This window comes from Homarus americanus, unplaced genomic scaffold, assembly GCF_018991925.1.
Source record: "Homarus americanus isolate GMGI-L3 unplaced genomic scaffold, GMGI_Hamer_2.0 scaffold24523, whole genome shotgun sequence".
Classification (NCBI taxonomy): Eukaryota; Metazoa; Arthropoda; class Malacostraca; order Decapoda; family Nephropidae; genus Homarus; species Homarus americanus.
This window is the reverse complement of record NW_024744357.1, coordinates 1,905,516-1,930,595: the sequence shown is the minus strand read 5'-3', so window position 1 is coordinate 1,930,595 and position 25,080 is coordinate 1,905,516. Positions and strand designations below refer to the sequence as shown.

The 25,080-nt window shown below is 44.9% G+C and overlaps 1 protein-coding gene across 1 annotated transcript in view; it reads right to left on the bottom strand.

Moving 5' to 3' along the window:
- Nucleotides 1–25,080, bottom strand: part of LOC121877712 (glucose transporter type 1-like) — a gene marked incomplete in the record, with an annotated part of 252,013 nt that overhangs the window by 183,140 nt on the left and 43,793 nt on the right. The window contains 3 exon segments of the mRNA XM_042383546.1: nt 2,708–2,734; nt 11,434–12,022; nt 16,263–16,353. Coding sequence (XP_042239480.1) covers nt 2,708–2,734; nt 11,434–12,008 — 602 coding nt within the window.

Sequence of the window (25,080 nt, the reverse complement as noted above, 5' to 3'; positions counted from 1 at the left end):
CTCATTCTTCTTCTCACAAAAAAACAAACAAGGAACTGAGGCCATTCTACACCCTGGACAGACTCGTGTAAAACCCAATACAAAAATTTCCCCCAGAAAATTAAGACTTCCGTGAAACATTCGGGAAGAAAAAATCGGAGGTCGGCCTATGGTCAGGGAAATAATACTTAGGCAAAAGGAGTTTAAGAAGGACAAGGATGTGTCAAAAAGGCAACGAAAATACAGGAGGTAGTGAATTGATAAGGGAAACTGGCAAACTTTCCGGACAAGCAAGTAGGGAAATACAGGAGATGTGAGGCGGGACGAGGAAAACTCAGGGTGAAAATGAGGAGACGGAAGGAAAGTGAAGATGAGAGATAGAAAAGGGGTTAAAATATTGAAGTACAGCAATGAATGAAAAAGGATGGAATGAGGGAAGTGAATGGAAGAGTTAGAAAAAGGGAGAGTAGATAAGTAAAAGGTGGAAAGGGGATAATGAATGAGTGAAGGAGGGAGGGAGAAAAGGGGAGTGAATAAGGGACGTAAGGAGGAGACAGGAGTGAGGAACAAAGCCAGCAGGTGATGGTGAGAAGCAGTTAACAAACACACGAGTGTGTCACACTGGTGAGACTCAGGCGTCACACTGGTGAGACTCAGGCGTCACACTGGTGAGACTCAGGCGTCATGAGAGATGGTGGGGAGTGCTCAGGACGTCACACTGGTGTCACAGCGTCACACGAGGTGGTGAGACCCAGGCGTCACACTGGTGAGACTCAGGCGTCACACTGGTGAGACTCAGGCGTCACACTGGTGAGACTCAGGCGTCACACTGGTGAGACTCAGGCGTCACACTGGTGAGACTCAGGCGTCACACTGGTGAGACTCAGGCGTCACACTGTAAGACTCAGGCGTCACACTGTAAGACTCAGGCGTCACACTGTAAGACTCAGGCGTCACACTGTAAGACTCAGGCGTCACTCTGTAAGACTCTACCCTCATACTGGTAACTCAGGCGTGTCTCCTCTGCCACACTCTTAAGGCTCACAGTGAGGAGGACTGAGCACAGCAACGGATGAGGTACATGAGGTACAGACAACACCATGATGAGGCATAAGTCACCACCATGAGGTACAGACAACACCATCATGAGGCATAAGTCACCACCATGAGGTACAGACAACACCATCATGAGGCATAAGTCACCACCATGAGGTACAGACAACACCATGAAGCATAAGTCACACCATGATCATGAGGCATAAGTCACCACCATGAGGAACAGACAACACCATGTGAGGCATAATCACCACCATGAGGTACAGACAACACCATCATGAGGCATAAGTCACCACCATGAGGTACAGACAACACCATGATGAGGCATAAGTCACCACCATGAGGTACAGACAACACCATGATGAGGCATAAGTCACCACCATGAGGTACAGACAACACCATGATGAGGCATAAGTCACCACATAAGTAAAAGGTACAGCATAAGGTACAGACAACACCATGATGAGGCATAAGTCACCACCATAAAAGGTACGAACAACACCATGATGAGACATAAGTCACCACCATGAGGTACAGACAACACCATGGTGTGGCATAAATCACCATCATGAGGTACAGACAACACCATGATGAGGCATAAGTCACCACCATGAGGTACAGACAACACCATGATGAGGCATAAGTCACCACCATGAGGTACAGACAACACCATGATGAGGCATAAGTCACCACCATAAGGTACAGACAACACCATGATGAGGCATAAGTCACCACCATAAGGTACAGACAACACCATGATGAGACATAAGTCACCACCATGAGGTACAGACAACACCATGGTGTGGCATAAATCACCATGATGAGGTACAGACAACACCATGATGAGGCATAAGTCACCACCATAAGGTACAGACAACACCATCATGAGGCATAAGTCACCACCATGAGGTACAGACAACACCATCATGAGGCATAAGTCACCACCATGAGGTACAGACAACACCATGAGGCATAAATCACCATTATGAGGCATAAGTCACCATCACGAGGTACAGATCTCAGTATGCCGAAGTGTGAACACCACAATGGTAGGACTCAAGTGCCATAATGGTGAGTCTATGGTGATGGTCACAATACATAACACGGTGAACGAGAGTTACAGTGGTGAGGCGTGAGCGTCAGCTTGATGAAGTCTCATAGTGTGGCGTCACCATGAGGCACGGCCAGTACCATGGTGAGGCACGGCCAGTACCATGGTGAGGCACGGCCAGTACTATGGTGAGGCACGGCCAGCACCATGGTGAGGCACGGCCAGTACCATGGTGAGGCACGGCCAGCACCATGGTGAGGCGAGACATCACCATGGGGAGGCACGGCCAGTACCAGGGTGAGGCACGGCCAGTACCATGGTGAGGCACGGCCAGTACTATGGTGAGGCGAGACATCACCATGGGGAGGCGAGGACATCACCATGGTGAGGCGAGGGCATCACCATGGCGAGGCGAAGACATCACCATGGTGAGGCGAGGACATCACCATGGCGAGTTGAGGACATCACCATGGTGAGGCGAGGACATCACCATGGCGAGGCGAGGACATCACCATGGCGAGGCGAGGACATCACCATGGCGAGGCGCGGTGGTGACTGCTAAGGTTGAGGCGTCAACAGGGTGAGGGAGGAGGAGGAAGAAGAACGTGGTGGTATATTTACCTAAAATCCAGCCCGTCGCACGAGTGCCTGGGACCGGGGGAGAGAGACAAGGGTTAGTGTGAGGCCCAGCTGCCGGACCGGCTCCACCGCCCACCTGGCTATCCCGCTCACACACCACCAGGCGTAGATGCTCCATCACGCACTGGTAAACTACCAGGGTTATCAGGGTAAATCAGGTACCAGTACACTACATGTAAGCCACCAGGTACCAGGGTATGTCCAGTATACCACCAGGTACTTGTAACACTCCCAGGTAGCAGCATACAGTCAGCAGCGAGCCAACAAAGTATAAGGTCTCCTCAAGTCACTCAACGATTTATAGATTCAGTTACAAATTTAGCACCTGTAAAGCTGTAGGCACAAAGCCTTTAAGAAGTACAACTATGGACAAATTTCTAGGACTTTGATTAAAGTCTGTGATGGAAGGTGTAGACCTAGGCTTTGGAACACTGGACGTTGAACAAAGTCTTGGGACACAGGCTGATGAACTAGGCCACAGGACGTGGTCTTTAGTGACACTGGGTAATGAGTTCATCCTCGGGACATGAACGTAATCTACTGGTCACGACAGTAGAGAAAATAAAAGTAAACAAAAGTAAACAATGCAAAAGTAGATATATATTGACAGTGTATTAATGCCACTGAAATATCCCAGTACCGGGGCTCGAACCATCCCAGTACCGGGGCTCGAACCGGCGGCTTAACAGTACTGGATTCGACCTCCGATACCGATGTATTTCACTCACTAATGTAAACATACAATAATGGCTTTGAGGACTTATTACAGGTGAAGTGATTAGTTCATTATGGATGGCCGTCCCAGGTACTGTCGTGACGAGGTGAACCACAGGTGCTGGGCTGGTTGCAGGGTGTGGCCTGGCACCTGGTGGCTGGGTGTAGCCTAGCACCTGGTGGCTGGGTGTAGCCTAGCACCTGGTGGCTGGGTGTAGCCAGAAGTACACACATCCCACGTCATGTGTGGATTTGTGTTGTGTGAGCAAGCAGCAGTGGTCAGTTTGACCAGGTCTCGTGTCACTATTGACCTGGCCATCTGGATTGGCCAGGTCTGGTGCTACTAGAGACCTAGCCACCTGGACCGGTCCGGTATTTGCCACAGATGACCTGGCCACTTGGACTGGCCAAGCCTTGTGACAGTGGAGACGTGGCCACGATGGCCCTGTGGCCGTCTTTGACAGTCGTGGCGGAGCTGCCTAGCTTGACCTACCTCATACAACCTTTTAAAGCCAATAAGTCCACACTGGAAGGTGATGACACGTTCATGACAACAGTATTCTGTACAGTGTGCTCAAGATAACAGCTGCACCTCTAGCTCAAGATAACAGCTGCACCTCTAGCTCAAGATAACAGCTGCACCTCTAGCTCAAGATAACAGCTGTACCTTTAGCTCAAGATAACAGCTGTACCTCAAGCTCAAGATAACAGCTGTACCTCAAGCTCAAGATAACAGCTGCACCTCTAGCTCAAGATTACAGCTGAGTTCAAGATAACAGCTGCACCTCTAGTTCAAGATAACAGCTGCACCTCTAGCTCAAGATAACAGCTGTACCTGCTCAGATAACAGCTGTACCTCAATAACAGCTGTACAAGCTCAAGATAACAGCTGCACCTCAAGTTCAGAGATAACAGCTGCAGTTCAAGCTCAAGATAACAGCAGCACCTCAAGATAACAAAGCTCAAGATAACAGCTGCACCTCAAGCTCAAGATAACAGCTGCACCTCAAGCTCAAGATAACAGCTGCACCTCAAGCTCAAGATAACAGCTGCACCTCAAGTTCAAGATAACAGCAGCACACCTCAAGCTCAAGATAACAGCCGCACCTCAAGCTCAAGATAACACCTCGCTCAAGATAAGAGCTGCGCCTCAATTCAAGATAACAGCTGCACTCAAGCTCAAGATAACAGCTGCACCTCGCTCAAGATAACAGCTGTACCTCGCTCAAGATAACAGCTGCACCTCAAGCTCAAGATAACAGCTGCACCTCAAGCTCAAGATAACAGCTGCACCTCGCTCAAGATACAGCTGTACCTCGCTTCAAGATAACAGCAGCACCTCAAGCGCAAGATAACAGCCGCACCTCAAGCTCAAGATAACAGCTAAAGTTCAAGATAACAGCAACAAAGTAACAGCTCCTCAAGCTCAAGATAACAGCTGCCTCAAGCTCTAACAGCTGCACCTCAAGCTCAAGATAACAGCCTCCAAGCTCAAGATAACAGCTGTGCTAAGATAACAGCTCAAGATAACAGCTGGCTCAAGATACACAGCTCAAGTTTGCACCAAGATCACAGCTGTACCTCAAGCTCAAGATAACAGCCGCACCTCAAGCTCAAGATAACAGCTGTACCTCAAGCTCAAGATAACAGCTGTACCTCAAGCTCAAGATAACAGCTGCACCTCAAGCTTAAGATAACAGCTGTACCTCAAGCTCAAGATAACAGTGGCAACTCAAGCTCAAGATAAGAGCAGCACCTCAGGTTCAAGATAACAGCTGCACCTCAAGCTCAAGATAACAGCTGTACCTCAAGCTCAAGATAACAGCTGCACCTCAAGCTCAAGATAACAGCTGCACCTCAAGCTCAAGATAACAGCTGCACCTCAAGCTGAAGATCACAGCTGTACCTCAAGCTCTAGATAACAGCTGCACCTCAAGCTCAAGATAACAGCAGCACCTCAAGCTTAAGATAATAGCAGCACCTTAAGCTCAAGATAACAGCTATGATCGCTAAACATGACAATCAGGCAGGAGTTAACGCGCTGGCGGCATCTGGCAACCCGTCCGTCACACTACCGTCACAAGGAGGATCAATTCATCGTCAGTCTCTAGTCAGTGGAGACAACGCCAGACCAGACGACCGTTCGCCCGCCTTTTGCTTATCTTAAACTGTCAGATGGGCGAGAAAACTGCCCAGATGTTGAGTATGGTCAGTGATTATGTGTTTAATGTTTCGTTATGTTTTCCTTGGTGCAGTGTTATGAGAGTGATGTTTACATGATATGTCGTAATATGACGTAATTCTTTAAATGTTTAGCAAATTAGTAAATGTTTATTGACGTGCAAACAAGTAGTGTATTTTATGAACTAATGTGCTGTTTACCATAATTCTGAAGTATAATGTTTACCATAATTCTGAAGTATAATGTTTACTATAATTCTGAAGTATAATGTTTACTATAATTCTAAAGTATAATGTTTACCATAATTCTGAAGTATAATGTTTACTATAATTCTGAAGTATAATGTTTACTATAATTCTAAAGTATAATGTTTACTATAATTCTAAAGTATAATGTTTACCATAATTCTGAAGTATAATGTTTACTATAATTCTGAAGTATAATGTTTACTATAATTCTAAAGTATAATGTTTACTATAATTCTGAAGTATAATGTTTACTATAATTCTGAAGTATAATGTTTACTATAATTCTAAAGTATAATGTTTACTATAATTCTAAAGTATAATGTTTACTATAATTCTAAAGTATAATGTTTACTATAATTCTGAAGTATAATGTTTACTATAATTCTAAAGTATAATGTTTACTATAATTCTGAAGTATAATGTTTACTATAATTCTAAAGTATAATGTTTACTATAATTCTGAAGTATAATGTTTACTATAATTCTAATGTTTACTATAATTCTGAAGTATAATGTTTACTATAATTCTGAAGTATAATGTTTCACTATAATTCTAAAGTATAATGTTTACTATAATTCTGAAGTATAATGTTACTATAATTCTAAAGTATAATGTTTACTATAATTCTGAAGTATAATGTTTACTATAATTCTAAAGTATAATGTTTACTATAATTCTGAAGTATAATGTTTACTATAATTCTAAAGTATAATGTTTACTATAATTCTGAAGTATAATGTTTACTATAATTCTGAAGTATAATGTTTACTATAATTCTGAAGTATAATGTTTACTATAATTCTATAATGAAGTATAATGTTTACTATAATTCTAAAGTATAATGTTTACTATAATTCTGAAGTATAATGTTTACTATAATTCTGAAGTATAATGTTTACTATAATTCTGAAGTATAATGTTTACTATAATTCTGAAGTATAATGTTACTATAATTCTAAAGTATAATGTTTACTATAATTCTAAAGTATAATGTTTACTATAATTCTGAAGTATAATGTTTACTATAATTCTAAAGTATAATGTACTATAATTCCATAATTCTAAAGTATAATGTTTACTATAATTCTGAAGTATAATGTTTACTATAATTCTGAAGTATAATGTTTATTATAATTCTGAAGTATAATGTTTACTATAATTCTGAAGTATAATGTTTACTATAATTCTAAAGTATAATGTTTACCATAATTCTAAAGTATAATGTTTACTATAATTCTGAAGTATAATGTTTACTATAATTCTGAAGTATAATGTTTATTATAATTCTGAAGTATAATGTTTACTATAATTCTGAAGTATAATGTTTACTATAATTTTGAAGTATAATGTTTATTGTATTACTTAAAAAAAAACAATTTGTGTTTATCGTATCAATTGAGAGTCGTAATTACTGTACTTTTGGTCAATGTTTTGTAATGACTGGACGGTGACCTGACGGTATCTAGGGAAGGTCGGTGGTACAGGGGCCAGCGCGTTACTACACCCTCACTACCAAAGTACATACAGTAGTCTATAATGGATGATCGGTGCTTGGGAGGTCGGGGACTACTTGTAGGTGTTTGGGGTATAATACTATAGGCCAGGGACTAACGCCGGTTATTCTTAAAACATTATTCCCATTAACAGACACTTCAATACTTTTCTTTATCATTTTTTTTTTTACAATTATGAGGCTCCGACATACCAACTGTTGCTACACTGCTCGGGGAGATACAGTGCTACCAACAGAGCATTTCAATTTTCCATTGCAATGAAGTGTCTATGCATAGCGGAGTAAAGACAAAAATCCTACGAATGGAAGGAATTGTTGCACGAAATAAGATTTTGAAGAATACCAGCGTAATGTTTGGGACCAGGAACTACTGTAGATGTTTGGGGCCAGGAACTACTTGGAGGTATTTAGGGTGAATAATTGAGGGCCATGGATAAGGTGTTTGTGGCCAGGAAGGAGGGAGGGAGGGAGGGAGAGAGGGGTCAACATACTGGGGGCGGGGTGACTAAGGGACGCCACCACCCCTCACTGGTCACAAACAGGGGGCGCGCGGCTCCCAAACTGACCCCAACTAACCTACTGTGAGGTATTTGGCCCCAAACTCTCCCCAATTAATAAACTCTAAGGTATCTGGTCCTAAATTGCTCCTACTGAGATATAAGGTCCCAAACTGTCGTCCTCCAAGTGACTTATGGAGAATTTAGTCCTGATCTGACCGAGGGTGAGGTCCAGTGTCCCTCTCCCGCACCTTAATGAGCTGTTTAGGGTCAGGGGTCCCAAGTAACCCCATACACTAGCTTGGGGTACTAAGTTACCCCACACTAGCCTGGGGTACTAAGCTACCCACACACTAGCCTGGGGTCCGAAGTTACCCACACACTAGCCTAGGGTCCTAAGTTACCCCACACACTAGCCTGGGGTCCTAAGTAACCCCATACACTAGCCTGGGGTCCGAAGTTACCCACACACTAGCCTGGGATCCTAAGTTACCCCACACACTAGCTTGGGGTCCGAAGTTACCCCATACACTAGCCTGGGGTACTACGTTACCGCCACACTAGCCTGAGTCCTAAGTTACTCCCACACTAGCCTGAGGTACTAAGCTACCCACACACTAGCCTGAGGTACTAAGTTACCTCCACATACTAGCTTGGGGTCTAGTTACCCACACACTAGCCTGGGGTCTCCGAAGTTACCCCCACACACTAGCCTGGGGTCGTAAGTTACTCCCACACTAGCCTGGGGTACTAAGTTACCCACACTAGCTTTGGGTCCTAAGATACCCACACACTAGCCTGGGGTCCTAAGTTACCCGCACACTAGCCTGGGGTCCTAAGTTACCCACACACTAGCCTGGGGTCAATATCTAACCCCCCCACCCCGAAGGGATCCTGAACTATCCCACACTAGCCTGGGGTCCCCAATCTAACCCTAAAGTCTTGGTGGAGGGGCTGGGCTCCCTGGGGGCACCTACCCCACGCCCCATCTTCAGCTGGGTCGCGCGCCCTCTGTGCCCTGGCGACGTCCCACGCCGGGCCAGCGGGCATTCTACGGACAAACTCACGTCCTGACTCACCCTTCATTTAAAGACTGACTGAGCATCGCGCCCGCCGGGTCCCCGCGACCGTACCCGCGCCCAATGCCCCGCTCGCGGTGCAGCTGCCTCACTGCCCCGCGGCAGCTCGTCCTATCGCCTGAGATCTATACAACATTATTCGCGCTACTGTCTCAATAAGTGATAATCATAATTAGTTCAGAATTATTCTCTAGAGTATTATTTATGAGCCCTTCTTCACGAGGGGCTGATGCTGTTCACAAGCCGCCTTGGGTACACTCGCCTCATCTTATAAACAGAACAGTTACAGTACAGTACAGTACAGTACAGTACAGTACAGTACAGTACTAGATGTAGTTTGCAGTATTTGTTTTACAATTTTCTCAGTATACACTAACATATAATATACTCGGGCTATCTTGCTTGGCCAGGACACAACCTACCATTTCCAGAGGTAAGAATTAACAAAAGTTATATTTTGCTAAAGACAACACGTTATATTATTACTGATAAGAGTTGGTGAGTCCCAAGACACCTTGAACACAGCACTTTATTAAGTGTAATATTTCAGTAAAGTTTATTAAGCATCAATAAAGTTCATTAGTACACGGCATCACAAGAGTCTGCAGCGGCGAGTCTTTCTTTTCTTGTTATAAACCTTATTAAGACCTACAAGTATAACCTCTCATCCTTCACTACCAGCCGTCCTCGCGCGCGCCGCTGTTGTGTCTCAGCAGCCGACGGGCACAAGGAGGCATCACTACAAAAAACTCTTAAGAGAAACACTGTCACTCATCATATTACTAAAAAAAGAAAAAACATCCAATATACTGTATAATACATATGTTTGTTTCTCAGCTCCTCCCGTCTGTCCCGCCTTCTACTCGCGTCATGACCACCGCACAGCCCAGGCTTACATCACTCACCTGGTGGCCTGCTGGTTGACTGGTGCAAGTCTCGACACGGATATGTGCATGATGCAGGGTCGAATGCTGAACGAGGAAAGCTGAACAAATATACGTGTATTTCGCATTATGATATGTATATATACATACGCTTATATACGTATAAACAATACATATGCCCGTTAAGGTAAAAGTACTATAACTATTTTATAACAACTTAAGACGCTAGAGGCAGTATTGCACTAAGGTCCCTAGCATCACCTCTCACACCACACACGCTACATCAACACCTCCTACTGTACAGCTACCATCACCAACATACTGTATATTTTATCAACAGGTTTCGGCGAGAGTGTATAAGGCTTTTCGTGTGTGTGTCGCCGCGGACTGGGGTGCAGTGTGTGTGTGTGTGTGTGTGTGTGTGTGTGTGTGTGTGGACTGGGGTGCAGTGTGTGTGTGTGTGTGTGTGTGTGTGTGTGTGTGTGTGTGTGTGTGTCGCCGCGGACTGGGGTGCAGTGTGTGTGTGTGTGTGTGTGTCGCCGCGGACTGGGGTGCAGTGTGTGTGTGTGTGTGTGTGTGTGTGTGTGTCGCCGCGGACTCGGGTGCAGTGTGTGTGTGTGTGTGTGTGTGTGTGTGTGTGTGTGACTGGGGTGCAGTGTGTGTGTGTGTGTGTGTGTGTGTGTGGGTGTGTCGCCGACGGGGTGGGGTGTGTGTGTGTGTGTGTGTGTGTCGCCGCGGACTGGTGCAGGGTGTGTGTGTGTGTCGCGGACTGGGGTGCAGGGTGTGTGTGTGTGTGTGGAGGTGTGTGTGTGTGTGTGTGTGTGTGTGTCGCCGCGGACTGGGGGTGTGTGTGTGTGCGTGTGTGTGTGTGTGTGTGTGTGTGTGTCGCACTGGGAGGGGGGAGGGGGGTGTGTCGCCACCGGCTGGGGTGTGTGTGTGTGTGTGTGTGTGTGTGTGTGTGTGTGTGTGTGTGTGTGTGTCACCGCAGGCTGGGCGTGTGCGTGTGTGTGTGTGTCGCCGCAGGCTGGGGCGTGTGTGTGTCGCCATGAGCTGGGGTGTGGGCGTGTGTATGTGTCGCCGCGGGCTAGGTGTGTGTGTGTGTGTGTGTGTGTGTCGCCGCGGGCTGGGGTGCGGGCGTGTGTGTGTGTGTACAGTATGTGTCGCCGCGGGTTGGATTGCGGGCGTATGTATGTGTCGCCGCGGGGTGGGGTGCGGGCGTGTCGCCGCGGGCTGGCGTGTATGTGTGTGTGCGTGTGTCGCTGTGGGCTGGGGTGCTGGCGTGTGTGTGTGTGTGTGTGTGTGTGTGTCGCCGCGGGCTGGGGTGCGGGCGTGGCGAGGTGGGGACACAGCGGGCGCGGCGGCCAGGTGGGCCACGGGCGGGGCTGGCCACTGCCTCCTGGTAGTGACTTGAAAGTCAGATGAGGCAGCAGACCCCAGCAATAGGTCAGCAGGGGCAGCAGACCCCAGCAATAGGTCAGTAAAGGCAGCGGTAAGTCAGCAGCCAGCCCCGGCCGAGCAGCACCTGGCCAGGCAAGAGAGAGAGAGAGAGAGAAAGAGATGGGCAAGCTGGCCGCGGCGGCCACAACACACCTCAGTAACAACTCCTTAACACTTTCTTCTTTAATCTCTTCCGATGTATCGTCCCTAGGGTGCCATACCTCCTGGTCATCGTTAATGGGCACGGCTAGATCCCCATCACCCCCCGAGAGTGCCCCCACCACACTCTCACGGTCTGTAGCACCGCACGTCACTGGCGGCGGGGGAGGTGGGCACGTGAACACACGCTCGTGCACGCGACACGCCCCAGGAGACGATGCCGTGGAGGCGCCGCAGCTGCAGCTGCCGTAGCAAGGTGAAGGTGGCGTGCCTAAGGGCGTGCCGATGGGCGGTGGTGGGACTCCTGTGGGAAAGGCTGGGGGGGACAGAGGCGATGCGTAGGCAGCAGTGGCAGCGGCGACCGCGGCCGCTGCAGAAGCGGAGGCGGGCGCCGTGAGCGGGTGCGGCACCACGACGCAGGAGTAGGGCTGGGTGGTTTGGGCGGTGAAGGGAATGGCGGGGGAGTGGCGGCCCCCGTCACACGTAGCTTCCAACACCCGCTGGCCGCCGCCCCTCATGCAGCCGCCGCCACAGGGTCGCGCCCCGCCGCCGCCACGCCACCAGCACATCCGGCCGCCCACAACTGTACATACGTGGCAGTGTCCCACGGTGGCGGCAGTCACAGTGTTGAGGCGTCGGTGAGTTGATGAAGGGAGCGACAAGTGGTGCAGTAGTGCGAGTGTCGTCCAGGGGTGGTCCGGGCAGCATGAGGGAGAGAGAGAGCGAGAGCGTGAGAGTTGGACACCTGGCGCTCCCATGGTGGCCGCATACACTACACCCACAACACTTACATACCTCACCTTTATCCTGATGCCGCTCTACACCCTGCTACACGGCCCACTCTCTTTCTTTCCCCGTGGCATGGTAGTGCAATGGTGTGCACCGCCCCTACACACACTGACACCAAGGAACAAAATGCTACGTGAACAAGAAACATTTAGAAGTAATAAGTATGAAGCAAACGGACCGTGACATGCAGGCAAGTCCGCTGCGCCAGAGCGGACACATTACTACGTTATGCAGCAGCAAACAAGAAGGATGGTGTCCGCACTAACACATCTTCCTTACCTTACTACTAGCACAGTGTTGTTTCTCACCAAGACACTACACTACACTACACTACTCGCACCAACATGCACCACCAGTTACGACTCAATATTTATGGCCAGAACTTGGTTAACAGGAGTGTCGACCTCCAGGGCGCTGGATAATGTAGCATGGTGAGGCAGGAGACAGGTGGGTGGAGGGACGCCCACCTGACATACATCTCACTGTTAAATACCACAAGAACATCAAGACCACACCAACATCTTCCGTTCTAGGATGACACACTAGACAGATTTGATTAACAGAACAAAAATAAGGTTCTAGAAGATTTTCCTCAATCAAGTTCAGGGCAAATTATAATTGTTGTCAACACCATAACGTAGTTAATTTGACAACTTTATGAATGAGTGTACGAAAATGGGTGGCGGTAGTTTGAGAATGGCCGCGTGCTGGGTGACAGACGTGCGGCGGGCCTTGACGTCACGTAAGGTAAACTGGTAAAAAAAAAAAAAAAGCTTAGTTTTCGCCTCACCAGCTCTTACATCTCTTTGTTTTAGGATTTTAACGCCATAACAGTAAAAGAAAACCCAATACTGTTGTAGAGTGAGCAGGAAGTACTTCGCCGCCATGAAGTATGAGAACACCCGACTGGACACAAATAGCGTGAGGGCAGACAGTGAGTATCAGTTGACGACGGGGTGTTGAAGGAACCACTTACAGGAACAGGACACCAAGGGCACCGACAAGATCATACGCGTGTTTCAATACCTCCTGGAAAATCGCCTTCAGTTTCATCATTAAGTCAAAGGAATTTCACCCGACGCATCCCTGAGACAAATACTAAAAAGGATGGCAGTTTAAGTCTTGCCATCCTTCAACACCAAGAAAACTGTTCCTCCCGACTCAATAGTGAAGAAGTTTATAGATTCCGTAAACATTTGTTCCAAGGTAATGTTGACGCTGGTAACGGGCCCAGCTGGTATAGGCTCTGCTCTCTCTCATACCTCACAACCTGTACTGATGGGGTCACGTGATGGCCTCCTAGTTCACGCCATGCTGTTGTTTAAGGCCATATCCATACAGACATCCATGCATACACAGATTCATAGGCACGCGGCAATAACTTACTTTACGCACACACACACACACACCTTTGACCCACAGGCAGGATCTCTTTAAGCCTTAATTTTCTCTCCCCTGACAGCTACTAAAACTTTCAATACCGGGACAAAAAAAAAATCCCTAAAAACCAAAAGTAAATAAAATAAATATTGGTATTATAAAACAAACTTTGTCAGGTAAGTTGTTGGGATGTATAAAACAGAGTGACGAGGTTGACTGAGTGACGAGGTTGACTGAGTGACGAGGTTGACTGAGTAATAAAACACACACCAAGATATACGATACATTTTACACAGAATACTTCTTAAAAAATATTTCAGTGTATAATAAAAAAAAAATTCACCTAATACGAAATACAAAGAAAAAAACACGGGAGATATTTATAAAACACAACATAAAACAAGGAAACATTCAATAAAACAACACACGGAGATATGTTTAATGAACAGGTGTAGTCTATGAGATCAATAACTTACAAGGGAAAATGGATGATAAACACACACACACACACACGCGTTCATATACATTTATGTACACATTTATTCATATACAGTACATACAAGTGCACACACGTTCATATACGTGCACACGCATTCATTACGTACAGCTACACAGACGTTCCTAAACGTGCACTTCTAAAACTAATACTTCATAAAAAAAATATATATAAAAATTAAGGATTTATAAAAAAATAATAATTGGGCGGTGTGGAGGAGCAACTCACCAGCAACCATCTATTCGCCTTATGGACGGTAACCAGGGACGGGGTCAACTCCGTTTTGTCAATTCCAATTCAAATAAAATTCCGACAAAATATAAATTTATCAAATTCAATTCAATACAATTATTTAATTTTCATATAAAAAATATTCCATAACAACCATTTTATTTCCATATAAGTTGACAACACACACAGAGCTCAATTATGGTATTTATATGATAATTACCACACGTCTGACAAGGCTGCCGCTAACTCACCTACCCGCCTTCACTTTACGGACATTCAACCAAACTGACTATTTCCAACCGTATTTCGACTCAGTTTTTATATTAAGTCATTTTCTAATATTTTTCATGTTTGATAAGTTGACCTATATAAGACCGAATTTGGTCGGCAAAATATTAAATGTGTCATACTAGATTCCCACATTAAACAATGCTCCTTGTTATTTCAAAACATTCTAGTGTGAATACAATTTGTTTCACACATTACTGTAGACATGTTGAACAAATTTTGAAAAAAAAATATTAACAATACGTTGGCCACATCTAAAAAACACATTTTATTATTTTGATAAAACATTAATTCACATCAATTCCAATTCAATTCATAATTGACCCCATCCATGATTGTAATGATCGGTTAAGATACAAAACTGAACAGATCTTAGTTGATAGGTCAGGTATTTATCGTGTATTTATCCCAATATTGTTTCTTCTCACTTTCTGGGTCAAACCACTTAAGACCAATCATTTGTGAGGGCAATACACTGTCTCTTAACGTGTATCCATTCAAGTCAAAACTAAAGAGATGTTCTTGTGCAATCAGCCAGGAAGATTGGAAAAAACTACCTTGTTTATCTAAGGACGCAAACAAAGAATCCTACAAAACATTATTTTTCTCTGTTGACTTCTCTACTCTTGCTCCTGATAACCTTTGGAACTCGGTAGTCTACTGTAAGCACAGATCACAATCATAGTGCCTCATATACTGTATAGTGGAGATGTAATAAGTCCCTGAACATCGCTCGTTGCCACACTACAGGAGAATACAGTAGGATCCAATCCCACACAACTGCCATAGCACAATAAGAGATGCCAGTGAATGTAAACAAGGGGCTATACAAGCACCATACTTCTTGTTACTACCACAGAGTGAATGTGATAAAGGTCCATGAGTATGGTTGTCCACTGCCATAGAGAGGACCATAAATGTCAATGACGAATCCATGATGATGCAAAAATGTTATGAAGTCAAAAGATCATTGAAAACCCTAAGTGGTTCATCGAAATACAACCGGATCACCTCGAATCAGACCTGAGCACCTCATAATCCTGCAAGGTTACCTCAAAGTAACCTCATAATCCTGCAAGGTTACCTCAAAGTAACCTCATAATCCTGCAAGGTTACCTCAAAGTAACCTCATAATCCTGCAAGGTTACCTCAAAGTAACCTCATAATCCTGCAAGGTTACCTCAAAGTAACCTCATAATCCTGCAAGGTTACCTCAAAGTAACCTCATAATCCTGCAAGGTTACCTCAAAGTTCAAGAAAGTTAACTTCAAAACCAGATAACAAGAGCACTGCAAATTAATGACCTTACAATCAGACAAAATTATCTTAAAACCCTAAAATGATTCCTCAAACTCTGACGACTGTACCTTAAAGGCAAAACAAGTCCCCCACAACCAGACAAAAGTCCATCGAAACAAAACAAAAACTTACCTTGGACACATCACAGGCGTAGAACTGGATTACCAAAACGGATACCACAGGATGCAAGAAGGGTACCAAGTCATAACAGATGGGAGGGTCCAGGAAAAAAAAAAGATGCAGACATGGATACCAATAAAACATACATCCGATGAGTTACAACAAGATGCTAATGAAGACAAATAGAAGAACTCATGCAGCTATTGGAAGGAACACTCACCAAATCAGCCATGTTGAAGACCCAGAGGTGTTGCTATAGGTGGGACTACTACTGCAGAAGATGAAGGTTGTCACAGAGGAAGTGCCACGCCCTGCAAGGAAGAGAAAACACCAGTTATATCATAGAACACTTATAATCGTATAGAAGAATTATGTAGTACTCCAAATGGTTCTGAAATATACAATTATAAGACCTTTTTACAACTATATATGACACTTTGTAACATGCCAGTACTGTATGTTGGGGAATAATGTGTTATGGTACATATACACTGTACACTCGCCCCAAGAAGTACCTTTACGGAAGCATCTGATGAATGTAAAAAATAAACACCGCGACTCCTGTTGTTTCGGTGGGGCTGTCAAGATCCTTCCTCTGTCGTGTTAGATGGTCTTATACAAAATCGTCCAACCACACGTACAGTCCCCTTCACTACTGCGTTTACAGGGGCTCGTCAGGTTTTTGTGCACATCAATTCACCACACACACACACACACACACACATAATTAAAACTCCTGCAGATCTACAGATTCTCGCCGCTGCCACCAAGTCAACAACCCCCTTACACCTTCAGTGATGACTCTTTAAGTACTGTACTATCTACTAAACAAGGCTATCATTTGTCCTCCTGACCCTTAAGTTACAGCTGATATACAAGACCCTTTGAGTGCTGAGTGTGTTCCCCGACGGTAAGATGAGTACCTCCTATAGCGGGGTGGGTGGAATTTGTGTAAACTTCCTCCCTCAAACACCAGCACGACTCGTAAGTGGAACCCACACATGCAGTCGCGCCTGGAATTCTCAATTAACCTGCAGCAATGACAATAATGAACCTCCTCCTTCTCTCCCTCCCCTCCTCACAATTTCCACCCGCCCTCACCCCTCCCTACCCCCCCACCTTATTACCTTCCCTTGCACCTCCTCCAACCCATTCCTCGCTCCCTCCTCTTACCTTCCCTTCCATCTCTCTTTCTAATGCCTTCCTCCCTGCCTCTCCCTCTCACTATCTCCTTCACCGTTCCATCTCTTTCATCTCTCGATTTCCCACGTCTCGTTTCCCTGTTTTCTCCACTTCAGGTTTTGTAGTGGGTGTGTGGGTGGAGGGAAGAGTGGTATATATGGGTGTGTGGGTGGAGTGAAGAGCAGCGCTGCCGTTTGACGGAAATTCGTCTGCTAGACGGTAAAAAAAATGAAATTCGATGACGTAGTCGGTAGACCGTGACGTCACTGTACTGGCCGCGGTGGCCCGTCGGAAAAATACCGAAATTGTTAATTAGGCCTACTGGGGGGTCAAATGAAGAATAAAAATGATATAGTATAATTATGAAGGTATTTTATTTGATTTCCTTCATTTTATAATTGATAGTTTAGCAATACTGCTTCATGATGAGTTGGCACGAGAGGATGACGTCTACTAGGAACACAAAGACAGTCATTTCGTCCTGTTCCAAGTTTGAGCTCCAGGGGTGAATCCAGGAATATCAAAAGGAGGGGAGGGTCCAAGAAGTTTTGGGTAGGGGAACCTGGCCAACAAAGCGAGCCCATCAATCTGGGGGATAGCTGAAAGCCCCCCCCCCGATGTTTTTTTAATCTGACCAATATCATGGGCATTTTGAGGACATTTGAAGCCATGTGCACTTGATGTTAGGAGATATTCTGAAGCCAATGGTAATTAATTTTTACTATACAAAAATGCCTGAGTACAATACTGCATTAAGGAAAAGTATTGGAGTTTTCTGATGAATGAAAAAGGGGGGGGGGGGGTCCCCCGCTGGATCCGCCTTAAGTTCAGCGCCTTTCATATGACTTTCACTAAGAGTCTTTGTCAACAGCATCTACACGCCGCAATACATCGACTTTCGGCGAGTCCTTTATTGTTAATTCTTTATTTGTTGGTATTTTATCAGACATTTTAAAATTATATATATTATAATAGTTATCCTTTTTAACAGTGCATTTTCTATGATATTCACCCGCGGTATCACTTCAGATTCTACTTCTTGAACTCTTTTATCTCTTTTATTCAATATAATATAATACTCTCCACCCGATATATAATAGTAAAAGGTAATGAATTGTTACCGATATCCTATACTGTCTGTGTATTACATTTAACAAAGAAAAAGTTTTTATGACGTCATGATTTCGTAGCCAGTCACAACGCGAGGAAAATAACCAATCAGAGCGTTCGGTAAAACACAGTCGAAATTATGGCAGGCCTGGTGAAGAGTGGCAGATGTGGGCGTGTGGGCGTGTGTGGGCGTGTGGGTGTGGAGGGAAGAGTGGTAGATGTAATTGAGCGGGTGGGATGAAACAGAGGCAGATGTGGGTATGTGTGACAGAATACAGGTATATGTGGGCGGGACACCTGTCACTCACCGTCCACTTACCTGTCACTCACCGCCCACTTACCTGTCACTCACCGCCTTCACACTGATCATCCGTTAACCCTCATCATCCATTTACGTCACACCGACTCCACTACCAAAACACCTGAATCATCCATCTATATCATCCTTCCGGCAACTAACACACCTGTCAACCAACCTCCATCAACCAACACACCTGTCAACCACACCTCCATCACACCTAACCACCTCCCACACCAACCTCCATCAACCAACACACCTGTCAACCAACCTCCATCAACCAACATACCTGCCAACCACACCTCCATCAACCAACACACCTGTCAACTAACCTCCGTCAACCAACATACCTGCCAACCACACTCCATCAACCAACACACCTGCCAACCACACCTCCATCAACCAACACACCTGTCAACCACACCTCCATCAACCAACACACCTGTCAACCACACCTCCATCAACCAACACACCTGTCAACCACACCTCCATCAACCAACACACCTGTCAACCAACCTCCATCAACCAACACACCTGTCAACCAACCTCCATCAACCAACACACCTGTCAACCACACCTCCATCAATCTCGCTCTTCATCAACCTCCCCCCCCATAACCAAAATAATCTCACTCAACCACAAAACAACAACAACTCATAAAATAAAACAGCATTAACAAACAACAACAGCATTAAGTGAGGGAGAGAGAGTGGGAGGGTCGGGCCGGGTTACATGTGAGTGGTGGAGGGAGTCTATGGTTGGTGGTGGGGACGGTGGTAGTGGTGGTGGTAGATGTGGCGATTGTGGTGGTGGGAGATGTGGTAGAAGTGGTGATTGTTTTGGTGGTGGTGATACGTGGTTGTGGTAAGTTGTGGTAGGGGTGTCAGAGTTGGCAAAGATGCTCACCTTTGGCAGGGAGCCATAGGGAGAAATGGACTAGGCAAGTGTAATCCTCACGGCCTACTCCTCCTCAGCAAGTGTGCAGCACACAACCTCACTAGCACCAATACCTTGTTTAAGCAGGCCGACAAGTTCAAGGGTTCGTGGCAACATCCACGATCCAAACACTGGCATCTCATTGACTACATCATTGTCAGAGAAAGAGATCGCCGAGATGTCCTTATCACCCGAGCCATGTGTGGCTCAGACCACTGTGACACTGATCGCCGGCTGGTCAGAATCCAAGCTATTACGTCACGTCGCCCCAAGTCAGCGAAGGCAGCAAGCCTTCAGAAGAGGTTTTAACACAAAGCATCTGGAGTATCCAGCAGTAGCACATGCTTTCAGAGAGCAGCTCGAACATGGGCTGATAAACAACCTGACAACAAACAACCCAAATCCCAGTGCCGAATGGGATATTCTCGACACTGTCATGACAAAAACCTGCAGAGAGACCCTCGGCAAGATCGAATGAATACACCAGGACTGGTTTGATGAAAATGACCCGGCAATCAATGTAATCATCGATGATAAACGTGCTGCTTTAACTGAATGGAAGAACAACCCTCAGTCTCGGACAAAAGCTGATACCTTCTGCAAGAAAAAAGCGGCGGCCCAGTGCTAACTTCGCAATCTAAAGAAGGACTGGTTTAAAAATAAAGCATGTGAAACACAAAAATTTGCAGATCAGCACAAGATGCGCAAATTTTTCAACTCCACTAAAACATTTTATGGGTCAATCACTCGTGGTGCAGCCCCCCTCCACTCATCCAACGGTAACTTCCTAATTAAAGACGATGAAGGCATCCTTCAGCACTGGAAAGAGCACTACCACTCACTGCTCAACCGAAACACCGATGTAAATGTCCTGACTACCCAGCAGGTCCCTCAGCATCCAGAGCTGACCCACCTCAGCTATCCTCCATCCCTGGATGAGATAGCTACTGTTATCAAACATATGAAAAATAACGAAGCCTCAGGGCCTGATGGAATCCCAGCCGAGGTGAATAAAGTAGGAGGACCTCTGCTTACCAGCCGTCTCCACTCTTTCCTGGAGAATATATGGGAAAAGGAGGAAATCCCCCAAGCTCTTAAAGACGCCTCCATCGTCAATATTTATAAGAACAAGGGAGACCAGTCAGACTGTGGCCACTACCGCGGGATCTCGCTACTGTCCATAGCTGGAGATAAAGATTATCGTCCGAGTCCTCCGAAACAGACTTCTCCCCGAGGCGGAAAACTTCCTCCCAGAATCTCAATGTGGCTTTAGACAATCACCTGGCACCACTGACATGATTTTTGCTGCCCGCCAGGTACAGGAGAAGTGCAGAGAACAGCGTCGTGACCTGTACATGGCTTACATTGGCCTAACCAAGGCCTTCGACTCGGTCAACAGGGAAGCCCTCTGGTGGATCCTCAGCCATTTTGGCTGTCCACCAAAATTCATAGCCATTGTGAGGCAACTCTATGATGGCATGAACGGCAGTGTCCTGCACAATGGCACCCAGTCTGCGTTCTTCCCCATTCAAATGGGGGTTAAACAAGGATGTGTGCTGGCACCAGCTTTCTTTTCCATTTTCTTGGCTGCCTTCCTTACTCGTGCCCGTGCCAATTTAGCCGGCGGGGTGGACATCGAGTACCCGATGAAGGATCTTTTCAACACAAGACAACTCCAGGTAGGAACAAAGGTGTCGGCAGCTTCCATTACTGAACTTTAGTATGCAGACGACCTCACCCTTGTCGCTCACACTGAACGCGACCTACAGGAGATCCTGAACGCCTATGCAGAAGCGTATGCACACTTTGGCCTTGAGGTGAATGTACGTAAGACTCAGATTCTCTTTCAGCCTGCCCTTGGTTCAGACACATCTCCGCCATCCATCCAGCTTAACGGTTCTACCCTCTCTAATGTTACCCACTTTCGGGATCTCTGCTCCCACCTGTTCACCACTGCGGACATCGACGAAGAGATTCAGCATCGGATCAGATGTGCATCTCAAGCCTTTGGTAGACTCCGAAACCGTGTCTTCAGCTGTAGGGAGCTGAAATTGTCTACAAAGTTTACACGAATATCGAGCAGTGGTCCTCCCCACCCAGCTATATGGCAGTGAGACATGGGTCATATACACGAGGTACCTCAAGGCACTTGAAAACTTTCACTAATGTAGTCTCTGTTCCATCCTCCGAGTTCGCTGGGAAGATAAGAGAACAAATGCCAGTATTCTTGCTGACACCAACTGTAGGAGCATCAGGGCTACCATTATCCATGAACAACTACGCTGGACTGGCCAGGTTACCCGCCTGGACGACAGTAGACTGTCTAAAGCAGCTACTTTACAGTCACCTAACAAATAGTAAATGTAACGCTGGCGGGCAACTGAAAAGGTACAAGGATAGTCTTAAGACAAACCTGAAAAAGTGCCAAATCGACCCCCTCACATGGGAGACGAATACTCCACACGGTAACGTTTGGAGGAGCACCACACATGGTGTCAATACTTTCGAGTTAGCCCGACTGCATAACGAGGAAGACAAGCGCCAACGCCGGAAAGACGCTGCCGCCGCCCTTCCTGAACTAGATGTAACCCTACACATGTGCAACATCTGTGATCAACCCTGCCGATCTTATACCGGCCTGTTTTGTCACCTCAGAACTTATCAACGTAGGTGACATCCTCGCATTGTATCATAGATGGATAATCGTCATACTTGACTCCGAGTGGCAGCAAAGTAGTAGTTGGGGTGGTTGTGGCGTTGGCGGTGGTAACGGGAAGGTGGGAGGGGCAGTGTTATGAATGAACATATGAATAAAACAACGAACGTTAGAACGGAGAGGTACAATGTTTCAAATGAACGACGAAAGAAGACGCAAGAATGATTGGAGGAACGTGACCATCGAGAGTAGAGAGAGAAAGAAGTAATGACTGCAGGCGAACGGAGTGACAGAAACAAGAGAAGAACGATACAAAAACAACAACAACTTTAATAACACCACCACAAACATTATTATTCACCACGACAAAAAACAAACAAAAAATAACAAAAAACAACAACGGAATATTGAATACCAATGAGCACAACAAAAGCATTATGACAACATATGAACAATAATACAATTACAACTACAATAACACTCTACCAATAACATTAATACAGTACAACAATATACATCAATCAATAGTAAACAAACAACCATCCATAGTAAACAAACAACATCCATCTATAGTAAACAAACAACCATCCATAGTAAACAAACAACCATCTATAGTAAACAAACAACCATTTATAGTAAACAAACAACATCCATCTATAGTAAACAAACAACCATCCATAGTAAACAAACAACCATCCATCTATAGTAAACAAACAACCATCCATAGTAAACAAACAACCATCCATAGTAAACAAACAACCATCCATAGTAAACAAACAACCATCCACTATAGTAAACAAACAACCATTTATAGTAAACAAACATCCATCTATAGTAAACAAACAACCATTTATAGTAAACAAACATCCATCTATAGTAAACAAAACAACCATTTATAGTAAACAAACAACATCCATCTATAAAACAAACAACCATTTATAGTAAACAAACAACATCCATCTATAGTAAACAAACAACCATCCATAGTAAACAAACAACATCCATCTATAGTAAACAAACAACCATTTATAGTAAACAAACAACATCCATCTATAGTAAACAAACAACCATTTATAGTAAAACAAACAACCATCCATAGTAAACAAACAACCATTTATAGTAAACAAACAACATCCATCTATAGTAAACAAACAACCATTTATAGTAAACAAACAACATCCATCTATAGTAAACAAACAACCATCCATAGTAAACAAACAACCATCTATAGTAAACAAACAACCATTTATAGTAAACAAACATCCATCTATAGTAAACAAACAACCATTTATAGTAAACAAACAACATCCATCTATAGTAAACAAACAACCATCCATAGTAAACAAACAACATCCATCTATAGTAAACAAACAACCATTTATAGTAAACAAACAACATCCATCTGTAGTGAGTTTTGTCAGATCAAACTAGCGCCAGTAGAAAAACATACACCTATGAGATTGTTGTTTGTAAATGTGAGACTATGTTATCGCCCCAGGGATTATCTTTGATACCACAAGTGATGTTGCTGTCTATATGTGACATCAGTCTCTGTGGTGAAGCTTTGGTCTTGGCGGGAGGTGTAATGATTGATTGTCAGACCAAAGCTTACAGAACAGAATTATGTCACATATAGCAGCAAGTACACTACAGACCTCGTGGTACCACCACATTCCGGGTTGACACACCTCAGGTCGACCCTAGGGACTTGACCTCGTCCGCTAATGACGTGAGTTAGCCGGGTGACCTACAACCTCACCTAACCAAGAAAACCTGGGCAGGACCACACCTGCACACAGCTGTCCAGACCTGACCCAAGGGAACCAGAATTCTCACTACCACTCGATCAGCTCAACCCGGCGTCATGACCTTGTTAATTCAAGGACCTGCTAATTAGCCAGCACTCCTGTTGACCTAACAACCCGGTCAAGACACCCCCAGTTCAGTAGGAGAGGTCACCCCCCGGCTCGTCCAATATATAGGGGCTGGAGCTCCTCTCCAAAAGAGTGTGTCTTGTAACCAGGAAGGGCCAGCTACTACGCCCCCAGTCCCGCTCGAGAGAAGCCCGCCACTAAGTGTAACGAAGTCTCAGCCGGGTCCATCGACAGAGTGCTGTCAACTCAATGTGTAACAGTAAGTGCTGGCTGTGTAGACTGTAGAAGTGGGGTGATCCCGAACCTCTCCAACGATCGACTTAGTGAAGTGCCCATTCTAATTGTGAGGTTAGGTCATACGAGAATACCATAGTCTATCATAAATTGTGTATGAACCCCCCCATTAATTCCCCCTATTGAACTAGTAAAATAAAGCTGTAACACGCATTGGTGTTTTATATACTACACTTGTACTGTGCCTGTGTTAATACAGTGTTAACATCACACCCTCGAGACACGCTACCATTTACTCTCACTATAATACTCTACTACTATAAACTCCTAGCTTACTTCTTCATGTGAGATTTTGTCTCATTACACATCTATAGTAAACAAACAACCATTTATAAACAAACAGCATCCATCTATAGTAAACAAACATCCATCTATAGTAAACAGACAACCATTTATAGTAAACAAACAACATCCATCAATAGTAAACAAACAGCATCCATCCATAGTAAACAAACAACCATTTATAAACAAACATCCATCTATAGTAACAAACAACCATTTATAGTAAACAAACAACATCCATCTATAGTAAACAAACAACCATCCATCTATAGTAAACAAACAACCATTTATAAACAAACAACATCCATCTATAGTAAACAAACAACATCCATCTATAGTAAACAAACAACCATCTATAGTAAACAAACAACCATCTATAGAAACAAACAACATCTATAGAAACAAA